A 12,292-nucleotide genomic window follows, 5' to 3' on the forward strand; every position below is an offset into this window, starting at 1 on the left:
GCCGTTGATTGGTGGTAATCGCGTGTAACGTTTCAGCGAATTTTTTTTAAAGAGAATCGAAAAGAAATAGTTTTTTAGATCATCCAGCGCTAAATACACAGAGAAGTGTAAAGATAGATTCGACGATCGATTAATTAAGTAAACAGACGAACTTCGGCTTTGAAAGTTGAAACAAGAGTAAGATGATGCTTACGATTGAAACAAGCGAACGCAAGCGGAATGAAAGCAAAACTTTAGAAGAGGTTCGACGTCAACAACGAAATACGAAATACAGAGGAACAAAAAGAGAATTCTGCCTGCTTTGATATCTGTTTAAACGAATTCTAGAACCTTCAACTTCTCTCGTTGAGTTATAATTGAGGAATAAGGGGGAAAAAACAAGGAATGTCACAAAATAGCTTCCTTGAGAAAATGAAGTTTTCATATTTTAGCCCACTAGAAGGCGAACAATATTCGATCAATTTAACTGTATTATTCGTAAAATAAAGTATACGCCTTAATTAGACACGTTATAAAAGAGCATGATTAGTAACCTATTAATTATTTTTATTTGCCTTTCGCTCCAGTATCTACGGTGTATTTAAAATCTTTAACCTTATTTTATGGAGAGATTTTGAACGTTGCAAGCATTATGATTTTGTTAACACTGCAGTCCGAGTTCTCACACACGAAGTATGTTACAAAATGTAAAATCACGAGGGATGAACATTCCTTGTTTTTCCTCTTCTTATTCGATGAGACCAATGGAAGATCAGTAAATCCATAGGAACAATCTAGGGAGAAAAATATTTTTTGGCTCGATTCGATGTCCTTCTAATGGTATAATTTAATGCGCAATGAGAAATAAAAATTGAAGTAACTCGTTGAAGAAAAGAGGACGAAAGAGATAAAAAGTTGTATGTGTGTATGTGAGAAAGGAATAAAACGAGCGTGATAGGAAAAAAATATCATTGTATGATTTTGTTTTTTTTTTTTCTAAATTGATGATCGTATAATTTCATTTGTTATTATATATGCTTTTTCTTTACTATACATAAATATTGTATATGAATAATAATAATAATTTATGATGGAAGGTGTGAAGAAGATGTTTATTTTTTAATTGTTGGATATTAAATTGAATTTTCTGATTCAATTTCTTGTCACTCCACCAAACTTAATATACTTGGACCTGATTAATTACTATATAAGTGTTATAGACAAAGGTATCTTGAAAGTTAACCAGTCGCAAATATGTAGTATTCGACGACCGGTCGTATATAGACCTTGTCGTACGACTCACCAATGTCGGTCCGATGGAATTCGAACTGGTTTGTTTCTTGTCGCATCGCACGCACGGTGTTCGGACCTTTATTCACGCGCGCGAGGGAGGAAAATGCATTTGATGCATATCCGGCAGCGTACTATCGGGTTATGTAGTTGTATGGCTCAGCTGTCTGAGATGATGTGCGACAAAACCCACTAAAACCCTCTCCTCGTTACTGCCGTACGGCGGACTCAATGGCCACCTTCGCAGCACTTGGGACATTTTTCGCACCTTGGGATTTCAGTTTGAACTAAACAGGCCCGTTTATTTGCATCGGACATTAATATTTGTTCTTCCTTTATTATTTCAGGTTTGTATGACACTGTTGTTACTTATTTTAGAAACGCGTATTTACGTTTTTCGTCTTCTCCTTTGACTAATTTGAATTTCCTTTTCTTCTCACTCTCTATCTTTCACTATAATTATTATAGTCGCCTTGAAACAATCCCAAGAATGACTAAATTTACATACTTTTTCAAGAAAAATTTGCCAGACTCCATTTAGAATAGTACAAAATAAAATGTTCGAGTTTATCCAGCCTTTGTCCACAATCCCAATACGTCTCACTTTACCTGACGTCCCAACTCTTTTCCTGAACGAATCGAATATTCCGTGTCCTGTCAAAAGCTGCACGCAGTAGTAACCAATTTCTTATTTTACTTTTCCTAAAGAAGTATGCGACCTTGATAAACCTTCTCGTCCAGTTGTCTCGCTTGTACCGCGTTCCGTTCCTATTGCCATTCATCTTCGACTTCGTTGTCAATTCTATTCCTAATTTCAGACAGGCTGGTTTCTCGATCTTCTGCTTCAGTGTAGAAGAACCGTGCCGATGTGCGTTTCTAAATTCTTTCGTAAGCTCGTCTTCCTTCTTTCTTATTTTCGCTTTAATATAAATGGGAATCGGTATCGGTAAAGCCGAGACCACATGACCATTGGAACGACATCTGTTGCGCGATGTCCGTTGTAGAAATATGTACATATTACCGTATAATGACGCATGTTCCTAGTGAGGGGGCTTCAATGTACGACGATAATATGTTTCTACAACGAATGTCATACAGCGGACCTCGTTTCAACGCTCGTATGGTCCTTGTCAAAGTACGTATAAACGACGTTCGGGTCTAGCAACCGTTTTATAACAGGCGCTAAACATTAACCAGATCTCGAACATTCGAGAGCGCGATTAGTATATATAATCGTGTTCGAGAGGGTCACACAATAAAACTTGGGGTGTCGCATTTCAAAAACGGTAAAAAGGGTTGAAATCCCTTGTTTATCTCTTATTTTTCATCTCATTCAGTTATATGTTCGTGATCTTGTTGATACAGAATAATCAACAAAGCTTGTGTGGTTTTAACTGTGCTTATAAATAAGTTATTGGGGAATATACAGGACAAAGCTGAATACATATTTAAAATCGTATAAAATTTAATAGAATTATAAAATATTTCTTTATGTTATTTCATAACTAATTATACACATTGTAATACTATTATACATATTACAGTGTCAAAGGATCGCCGGTAGATGTCCCAGCCTGCGAATCACTTGATAAACTCGAATTTTCATGAATTAACTCCTTAATTAACAAACTTTGAATTTTATTCCTAATTATTAATTTTCGGATAGGATCTAATCGTCTGAGGGACGGTACCAGCGACTTTGCAAAATGCATGTCTTCGTCATCTTGCTCGTGTCTCTCGCATAGGCCGTGTTCGACGAATGCCGGAAGTTTTTTCTTTTCCATCTCTAACATATCTCTTCCAAAGTCAGATAATGTTCTTTTTCTTCCTCTCGAATGGTGGTAGATTGACGTATTATGGAGACGTGGAATTTCGGGGGATTCTTCAAATCTAGAGCTATGAGTATCGAAAGTCTCGAGATGACGCGGTGGCGTTATCCTTTCAGACGCTTCCGTTGTATCCGCAACTTCTTGCCCCAAATCTTCAGAGTTCGTGTCCGTTTCGGAATTCAATGTATCCGTGCTGGGTACATTGTCGAAATTGCTCGTCATTTTTGTTAGCACCATAGTGTCTTTTAAAAAAAAGAGCATTTCGAAAAACACCCACTTCCCTTTGTAATCGCTCACAGATATACTAGCAGACTCTCCAGAACGGAGCTTCTTCACTTTTTTCAGTTCTCTTTGGAACTGGTCCCTTAAATTTCGCCATTTCGACTTGGCTTCCACTTCTGAAATAAAATACCCTTTTGTCCATTTCAGACAAATTACCTCTTCGTTTGGAATATGACAAAGTGCTGTTTCAGCCATTGCTATTGAAATATGTCTTGCCATTTGGGCACAGCTTCTAGAGGCTTCTACAGACGAGTCGAATGAGTGGCGAGTGGCCAGAATCAGAAGTAACTACTCGTCTTTTTCCCGTCGCACTTCCGGAAGAAGTATGGGAGAGCGCGATGTCCTCCGTCTTGCACGACCCGTCTGTATGAGCCTTTGAAGCTATAGGGACCAATGTTGACAGTGCGATTAGTATTACACAGTATTAAACAATACTTCGAATTACAATGATATAAAGAGAAATTATTTGGTATTAAGTGAATTATCAAATTACGGAAGAACCGTTGGTAGCAGCGTTGGGTATGAGAGAAAAATCGTCTACTTACATACTTTTTTAACGATATAATGTACATAAAGAAGCAAACATATTTTTAAAATTTTCAAACTATCAGATAAGTACATTTAGACAACTTACTGTCTTTTTTTAATACTACTGCCACATTTTCCCATTCCTTGTCCACTAACACTCGGTTTTTGTAGTTTTCATCCCATCTATTCCATAAAACAGGCCTTTTTTGCACTTCAGAAATCAATAACTGTGCGAAAGTATGCATACTAGACGTCGTGCGTGCGATGCGACAAAGAACAAACTGGTCTGAATCGTCTGAATCTCATACAGCGCAATAGCGCAACCGACAAATACGACCACGGTCGTGAATGCGACGTTGTCGCATTGCACGCGACCGTAGAACGTGCTTCGTTTATGTATTACCGCGTTGGTTGATTGTTCAGACGACAACAATATCTCACCACTGTTAGCTGCACATCAATTAATATGCGATTCAGTTAGTACAGAGCTTCCAGTTACCGAAATTCAATTGCATATGATTTATATTTTATATATACATTAAAAGTCTGATATCTGATAAAATTAACTGCAATATTAAGGTATTTGTAGCGCGACAATATCCCTCAAAAGTAAAGCACGCTGAAACTCGAGATCCCTACGCTCCGCGCATGCTTGAGATTCTCTCTCCACGAATAAATTTCTTTGTGTCTGTACTTTCTTCGTACGCATACCAACAGCCCATTTAAAAAGGAATAGTGCGGCAACTTTGGCGCAATTTCATCGCAACTTAGGGTATAATAGATATACGGCATGTTGGGCATCCAAAATACCGATATAATATACTTCTATACATACAAAACTTTCATTCGAAAACGCTGAGGTCCGAGTTGAATTGTTCTTTAATAAAGATTTTTCTAGCCATTTTACATAACATACTAGCCTTTTAATGACTTCGTAGGAACTATTATACTTCCTATGAGAATTATGTGTTAAAACTATCAATTTTAAAGGTCATTCTATTACCCATAAAAGAACAGCAAAATTTATGTTGCCTACTATAATCTAACTACATACCACTATCTTTGTATCACAATCATGGCATAACATATTCAGGGTCTAGCCAATCTTCATTTAGGCAATGACTATCTATATTAGCAATAATCTTGCAATAAGGCTATAATCTTGTTTTTTCGCACATAAACAAATGATTTTATAAAATTTGAAGTAACTGTTTTGATAAAATAACGTTCAATTCTTCTATTAATCCAAAGTGCGATCGGTTAATAAAATATTTGTAAATATTCGGGATATATCAAGAATCAAAGGTTTTAAAACGCGTGATTTAAAAATTTCATGAGAGAACTTCGTGTTATTTCGTTTAAGATTACTTGTGGTCCTTTTTTGACCTTACGAAATTATGGTACACAAAAACGATATTATCATATATCTAATCAGTGTGAAAAATTAATTGTATATCATTTTATTAATCTAAACAAAACTTATTATTTAAAATAAAATTGCAAATTTTATAAATGAACGAATGCGTAATTAAAAGACATTTATTTTACACAGATATACTAACATAGTTATTAAACATAATAGCTTACTCTTACGAACAAACATATGTTTAGCTATTTGTCTTTTAAAAGAACTACAATTAAAATAATATTTTATATTCCTTGAAGAAAATTTAATATGATCAAACTTTTAGGATTGTATATTAATAATGTACAAATATATATATACACTGTATATACACAAACACAAAATGAAATATTACATTATAAATATTAGTTATTATATGACAAACCAGCAATATAAAATTCCTCATTTATTTTACTGTACATATTTAAAATTACCCTTTTATGACTTAATGTCAAATAATTACTTTTATGATTTTTGGTTTTTAGTATTTCTTAGGTCTTTGCAGACTGCAGATTAAAAATATTTCTTAGATCTGTAAAGCTGTAAAAAATACTTTAAACCTAGAATCTTGTCGAATTTATATATAAGTAAGACTATTTTTCTTTATCCCATTCTTCAGAGACATATCTCAGTAAATCTGTAAGGTTTTCAAATTCAGTTCTACTCTGAGGAGGATCATTTTTTGGTATTTTTGGTAAAATATTTCCAACTTTTAATCGAAATTCTTCGGCAGTTGAAGCTCCAGAAAGCTTCCAAATACCATAAAAAAGTATACCACAACCACCAACTGCCCAAGCAGAACCCCATAATAAAGCTCTTGTAGCAAGTGCTGCTCCGGACTCAGGAAGACCTTTCCCTCCCATAAAACCAATATCAAAATTTTTACTGTCTTTTTTTTTAACTGATGATAAAGCATTGAAAAAACCAGCCATAACAGATATTCCTGCTACTCCAGCCAGGAACAATGTTTCTGAAACATAAATTGATAAAATTGGTAAAAATAAAACTAGGTTATGTATGATATTTCAAACTTTATCACATGGAAATGTAAAATTGTATAAATTTGAAATTGATCTATGTTTGAATTTATTACCAGCGAACTAAACATAAATTTATTCTATACTATTTCGTTAAATTGTAAAAGGTTAATATAAATTTTGTACTTTTCATACATATCTAATAACCTTAAAATAATATAAAATGAAAGAATATAAAAAAATAATACCTTTAAATTGTATTTAAATGTGGATCACGAATCGCTTTAACTAAAGAAGTATTAATATTTGAATTATCAAACAATCTAAATTTAAATACATACCATATAATTTATCTTTCTTCTTCTTTGGTACTGTCTCTGACATGATTATTTTTATATCACTTTCTATTTATTGTTGTAACATATCATAATATTGAAATAGTAGAATTAAAAAGGTTTTTCACAAAATTTCAAAGGAAACACAAATAAAACAAGATGCAGAACCGGCACAAAGTTGTTTCTTTACCGGTTACTGCATAAATTATAATTTTTAATAGACATAAATATATTTTGCATTAAATAAATGTATTGCTATTGCATAAAATGCAAAATATACAAATGAAAATTTAGAACCTAAAGAATTAATTAAGTTTAATTTTATCTGAAAGGTCTAGCTAGTTTCTTGGAGCGCTTTGCACTAACAGCACGTAATTGGTGGTATAGTATTTCGTTGTCCATAGTTCATGGATTGAACGATTTTTAAAACTTGCTTATAACTAAAAATCAAGAGGAATATTTAGATAAAACTAATCTTAAATAATTCCTTACGTTTTAAACTTAAGGCCTTAGAAGACAAAAAGTTCTGCCTAGGAGCCGAAAAAATTTGGATCGTTTCATTTTGTCACCTGTAGATTGAACATAAATATTACATACATATACACACTTCAGACGCAAATATTTCAATACAATATCAATTTAAATTTATATTATTTGAAACTAATCCTCTTTTTCTATATGATTATTCAATATCACAATATCACTTATTGGTAGCATGTGAAATTACATTAAGATTCCTTTAGTTGCTATCCTATAGAAAAATGTCACTTTCTTATCTAATGATTCACAATTTATGGAAGTTTCTTTAAAAAGATGTTTCCTTCTCATTAAGTAAATTGCTACTTACATTACAAAAAAGTTCCATTTGTACAAAATTCGAAATTAAAATAGGAAAAATATGATGGAAGGTAGTGTAATAAAAACTGTTATATATCGTATAATCGGTGATAAATTTCCGTCTATTTTTAGCAATAATTTCAAGTTAGAGAAATATTTCATGTCAAACCTTATTGACAAGTTATTTTGTTGACTGCTTAAATTGTTTTTTTTAAAGTGCTTTTATGAAATTAATGTTAAATTGATTTTATATATTCTGTAGTGTCTACAACTTCAAGAAAATATAAACTATCTGTATTATAATTATAGCGTTATAATTTAAAGATAAAATGTTGTAAATTAAATATCCAAAGAAATACATTTTTTCCTTGTATACTTGACATTATTTCTATATATTATGTCTGTAATATATTAAATAAAATACTTATATAAATTTGGAGCTGTCTAATATGTATTTTATGTATTTAATATATATGATTTGTATTGATTATATGTTTATGAATTATATTACTATATGTTCATCATTTTTTTAGGTGAATTGAAGGACAATATTGATAAATTAGTTGAAGAACTGCGATTCGTTGTAAAATCTGAGAAAGAAATTGAAGATATTATTCAAGTGTTAGATTCTATTGTGAATGTTAGCAAAACTTCAATTGGAGGTATTAGCTGTTTTTTGTCTTCCAGTTTCAGTTTAGACTTAAATTAATATTTGGAAAATATATATAAGAATTACTAATTGTTACAAAATATAATATTTATTACTTTTGTTTCAAACTATTATTATAAATTCACGAGAAATGCTATCAACTTTGATATTTTAGTCTATAATTTATACTTCTAATAACAGACAAATTTTATTTGTTTTTAGAAGCTACTGAATTTACAATAGATGATGTTTTCCTAACCTTATTGCGTCATGAATCTAAAGAAATTATTGCAAAGACTGCTAAAGCAATTGCTGAGATTGCTAAAAGTGAAAGGGGAAGAGAAAAATGCACTACCACAGATCTAGTAAATGCATTAATAGATCTATTAAAAGAGGATCGCGTTGATGTATTGACACAGACTTCCAGAGCCTTGGGAAATATTTGTTACGAGAATGGTAGGGAGCTTTAATCCCTAATGATCCAAATTTTGTTCATGTATGTAGTTAACATTAAAACCATCATTATTATAATATATCACTAATAGTAGTAACACGAATGGTTTCTATCTTTTGATTAATTTCTATTGAATATACATTTTTAACTGCATGAAGTATCATTAAAATGATTCTCATAAAAAATAAAGTTCCAGAAATTAAACTTATAGCAACTTACAAGATCAATTTATCAAAATTAAATCTATACAAAAGGAAAAACATGTTATAGGTACTGTTAACAAATAATTAATTTGTATATTAATAAACTAATTTGTAAATTAATATTATAATATCATTATTTTGCATGAAATCTAAGATTATATGGATATTATTATAATAATATTGACAAAACAATTATAGAAAATGGTAAAAAGTTTGTTGAGGACAAAAATGGGTTGATATCAATTTTGGCAGTATTGGAGAAAAGTATTACGTTGGAAAATGTAGAAGGTGCACCATTTCTTCGCAATGTTGCTGCAGGACTTTTGCTAAACTTTCTTATTGACCGACCGTCTCTTCATACAGAGGTATAATATTTTTATTAATATTTCTCTTGTTTGCTATATCGTTTCACGATTGTAGCTGTATTAGTATAATTGTCAAACAGTTTACCTTACATGCTCTCTGTATATTATATAGAATATAAAATTTTCATTTAGAATAATTTTATTTAAATACTAATCTTTCTTTATTTTCTTCTTAGGCACTGAAACAAGAAGTAGTGCCAATTATCTGCAATATTCTGGAAATCGATGGAATTACAGGTGGAGAGGCTGCAATGCATTCTCTTTTGATACTAGGAATACTGAATGATGCTAACATAATATTTTTAGATGAAAGGGTTATGAAAATTTTAATAAATATCTTATCCACTGATACATCATCAGAACTTTCTGAAATGTGTTTAGAACTTCTTCATGGACAAGCAGAAGATGGTATCATTTTATATACGTTTAATTTAGTTATTTATAATAATAATGTAAAATGTTGACTAGTATTAATTCATATTGATATTTTAGAGAATGCCAAATTGATCCTTGCTAAAGCAGGTGTTTGTGAGTTACTGTTAAAGTTATTGGAAAAACATAGTCCATACTGTACAGATGAAGAAACAAGATCTGTGTTGAAGATCGCTTGCAACTTAATTGTTCTTATATTAACTGGAGGTATGTTAACCAAAAGGAAAGTAATAGGTACTTTAACTGTACTTTATAAGTATATTATGTGTAACGTAATATTTTAGATGACAGTATGAATTATCTATATGATGAAAGTAATGGTGTTGCATATAAAAAGCTAATTGAATGGCTCGAAAGCGAAGATAAAGATTTACAAATTACAGCCGTCTTAGCAATGGGCAATTTTGCGCGTACCGATGCCCATTGCAAACTCATGGTTACGCAAGGTGTTCATTGCAACCTTCTGAAACTGCTACAGAAAAATAATACAGATATAGCTGATATAAGATTTCAACATGCACTACTCAGCGCTTTGAGAAATCTTGTTATTCCCGCGGATAATAAACCTGTAATATTAAAAGATGGGTTAATAAACATTTTGTATTCTATGCTGAATGTTTCATCTTATCCAGTTGTATTTAAGCTACTGGGCACTTTAAGGATTGTTATTGATGGCCAAAGTATGTTAACAGTAGTTCTCATGAACATTTTTTTAAATACATAGAAAAAATATATATTTTGATAAAATTAACAGATAAGTAAAAGATGCAAAGAATAGGCAGTTTACTTATTATTACAGGTGAGGCTGCCATAGAATTAGGAAAAAGGGATGGTTTAATAAAGAAAGTTGTTAATTGGTGCGAAGTCGAGGAACATCCTGGAGTTCAAGGCGAAGCAAATCGTTTAATCGCTTGGCTAATTAATAATAGCAGGTCGATTAGGTTTAATAAATACATATTTGTAAAATTTACATATCTTATACATAAAGTTTATATATATTATATGTATGTATAATTATTAATATTTATGTTTTTCATCATTAGAAATAGAGAAATAGCACTTCTAGTAATGGAACATGGAGCTGTGAAGCACCTAGTCAAAATGTTAACGACACCACACGTTTTAATGCTAAATGAAGCTTTAATTAGCTTGATGATATTGACTACAACTTCCCTGATCGAATGTGAAAATCTTCTTCTTGAGGCTGATATAGGAGAAAAACTTTGCACACTTTTTACTACTTTAAACAGTTTGGAAGTACCAATTTTGCATAATGTTTTAAGTCTAATAGAAAATATTCTTAATTTAGGTATTATTGAAATACAATATGAAATTTAATCATATAATTGAAGACGCGAAGAACTGATGAAATTTTGCTAAGGTTTCTCTTAAATTTAAATTTCAGATGCCTTAAGAGAACATCTGGGAAAAACTGAATTGATAACATTATGTCAAGGAATAAATCTAATCAAAGAAGAACCAAAACTTAATGAAAAATTGAAAAAAATTTGCGATAAAATTGTGTAATTAAGTAATTAAAGAAAGGGATATTGAAAACGTACAATCATATATATGATACAAACATCAAAAATATGTTTTTTGTTCCTGTTTAATGATTAAAGCGATGCTAATATAACGTATGCAGTTTATGAGCATATAGATCAATTCCCAATTTATATTTAATGTTGAAAAATTATAAGATGTCAAAATTTTTATTATGTATGTGAGTGTATGTGCGTGTGCGTGAGCAACCAAAAATTGTGAAAAGTAACAATAACAATCATATATGTGTAATATGGGAAGTTAGTCTTAAATTATTTTAAAAAATTAACTTTGCTATTAGTTGTAATGTGAAAAATATTCATTAGTATATCAGCTAGTTTATAAAATAACTAACATAAATATTATTAATTGTTTGGTACACGTGGATTATTTCTTATTTAACTTAAATGTGATAATTTTCTTGTTAGAAAGAAAGAAAGAAGAAAAGAAATACTACAAGTTTTCAAACATATATATCGATGTACATAGTTTTAAGAAATTGACCAAACAATATATTTTATGTGATTAATTAATAATAAATCTACAGACCACAATTTCTGATAACTATATACTTTATTATAACCTTTACTGATTTGTTAAACATATTTCTTCTATATGCAATTATATTTATTTGCTCTGAAATTATTATAGTTTGTTGACCGATACAAATTTCCCGCCATACAATACTTCAATTTTGCGCACGGCTTCGAACGAATGAGGAACTGTTCTGTTCTAGCCAATCAGGAATCAGCTAGCTGAAGTTTTGGCGCGGAAAGTAATTATACTGTTGAAAAACGGTGTCAAGATGTATCGTCCTTTGACGTGCGTGATTTTAATTACGTAGTGTTTCTGTTACTATTCCATTGTTTTCCATTAATATTTATCAGATTTGTGTAAACAATACATTCTTATATAGTAAAAGTTTTATAGCGAAATTTATATCGCTAGAATTTGGGTGTAATTATTGCTTTATTTTGATACAATTGGCTGAGTTTTATACATTTATTCTAAAGTTTTGGGTATTTTTTGTGTAGATTATTGGTTGATTACGAAGATGACTTTGAAAGGGGAGAGACGTATAATGTGGCAAGCAACGATGACAATTCGACATTTAATGCGAAACGTTTGGTAAGGTTTGATTTATTTTAACGAAAATAGACGTAAATATATATATGTTTATATTCT

General features: G+C 31.0%; 3 protein-coding genes across 4 annotated transcripts; 1 reads left to right on the forward strand and 2 right to left on the reverse strand.

The window, feature by feature from the left end:
* Positions 1–2,716: 2,716 nt before the first annotated feature.
* Positions 2,717–4,544, reverse strand: LOC117240631. 2 transcript variants are annotated; one of them, XM_033506649.1, is made up of 2 exons: positions 4,015–4,544; positions 2,717–3,496 (listed from the first exon to the last, which is right to left on the reverse strand). In XM_033506649.1, exons 1-2 carry the CDS (start codon positions 4,151–4,153, stop codon positions 2,808–2,810), a joined length of 828 nt encoding a protein of 275 aa, XP_033362540.1. In that variant the 5' UTR covers positions 4,154–4,544; the 3' UTR covers positions 2,717–2,807. The 2 variants fall into 2 exon arrangements, with proteins under 2 accessions (XP_033362540.1, XP_033362541.1); XM_033506650.1 differs by having other exon boundaries at positions 2,717–3,761; positions 4,015–4,154.
* Positions 4,545–5,706: 1,162 nt separating this feature from the next.
* Positions 5,707–7,013, reverse strand: LOC117240633 (transmembrane protein 242). Its single transcript, XM_033506651.1, has 2 exons — positions 6,632–7,013; positions 5,707–6,283 (listed from the first exon to the last, which is right to left on the reverse strand). Exons 1-2 carry the CDS (start codon positions 6,672–6,674, stop codon positions 5,907–5,909), a joined length of 420 nt encoding a protein of 139 aa, XP_033362542.1. The 5' UTR covers positions 6,675–7,013; the 3' UTR covers positions 5,707–5,906.
* A 381-nt stretch (positions 7,014–7,394) lies between these two features.
* Positions 7,395–11,364, forward strand: LOC117240629 (rap1 GTPase-GDP dissociation stimulator 1-B). The gene is made up of 10 exons (XM_033506647.1): positions 7,395–7,533; positions 7,996–8,124; positions 8,334–8,567; positions 8,967–9,133; positions 9,310–9,541; positions 9,626–9,772; positions 9,850–10,245; positions 10,365–10,497; positions 10,609–10,874; positions 10,971–11,364. Exons 1-10 carry the CDS (start codon positions 7,524–7,526, stop codon positions 11,090–11,092), a joined length of 1,836 nt encoding a protein of 611 aa, XP_033362538.1. The 5' UTR covers positions 7,395–7,523; the 3' UTR covers positions 11,093–11,364.
* Positions 11,365–12,292: the final 928 nt, after the last annotated feature.

The sequence above is a fragment of the Bombus vosnesenskii genome, unplaced genomic scaffold (assembly GCF_011952255.1).
Source record: "Bombus vosnesenskii isolate JDL3184/JDL3185 unplaced genomic scaffold, Bvos_JDL3184-5_v1.1 scf7180000014824, whole genome shotgun sequence".
Lineage (NCBI taxonomy): Eukaryota > Metazoa > Arthropoda > Insecta > Hymenoptera > Apidae > Bombus > Bombus vosnesenskii.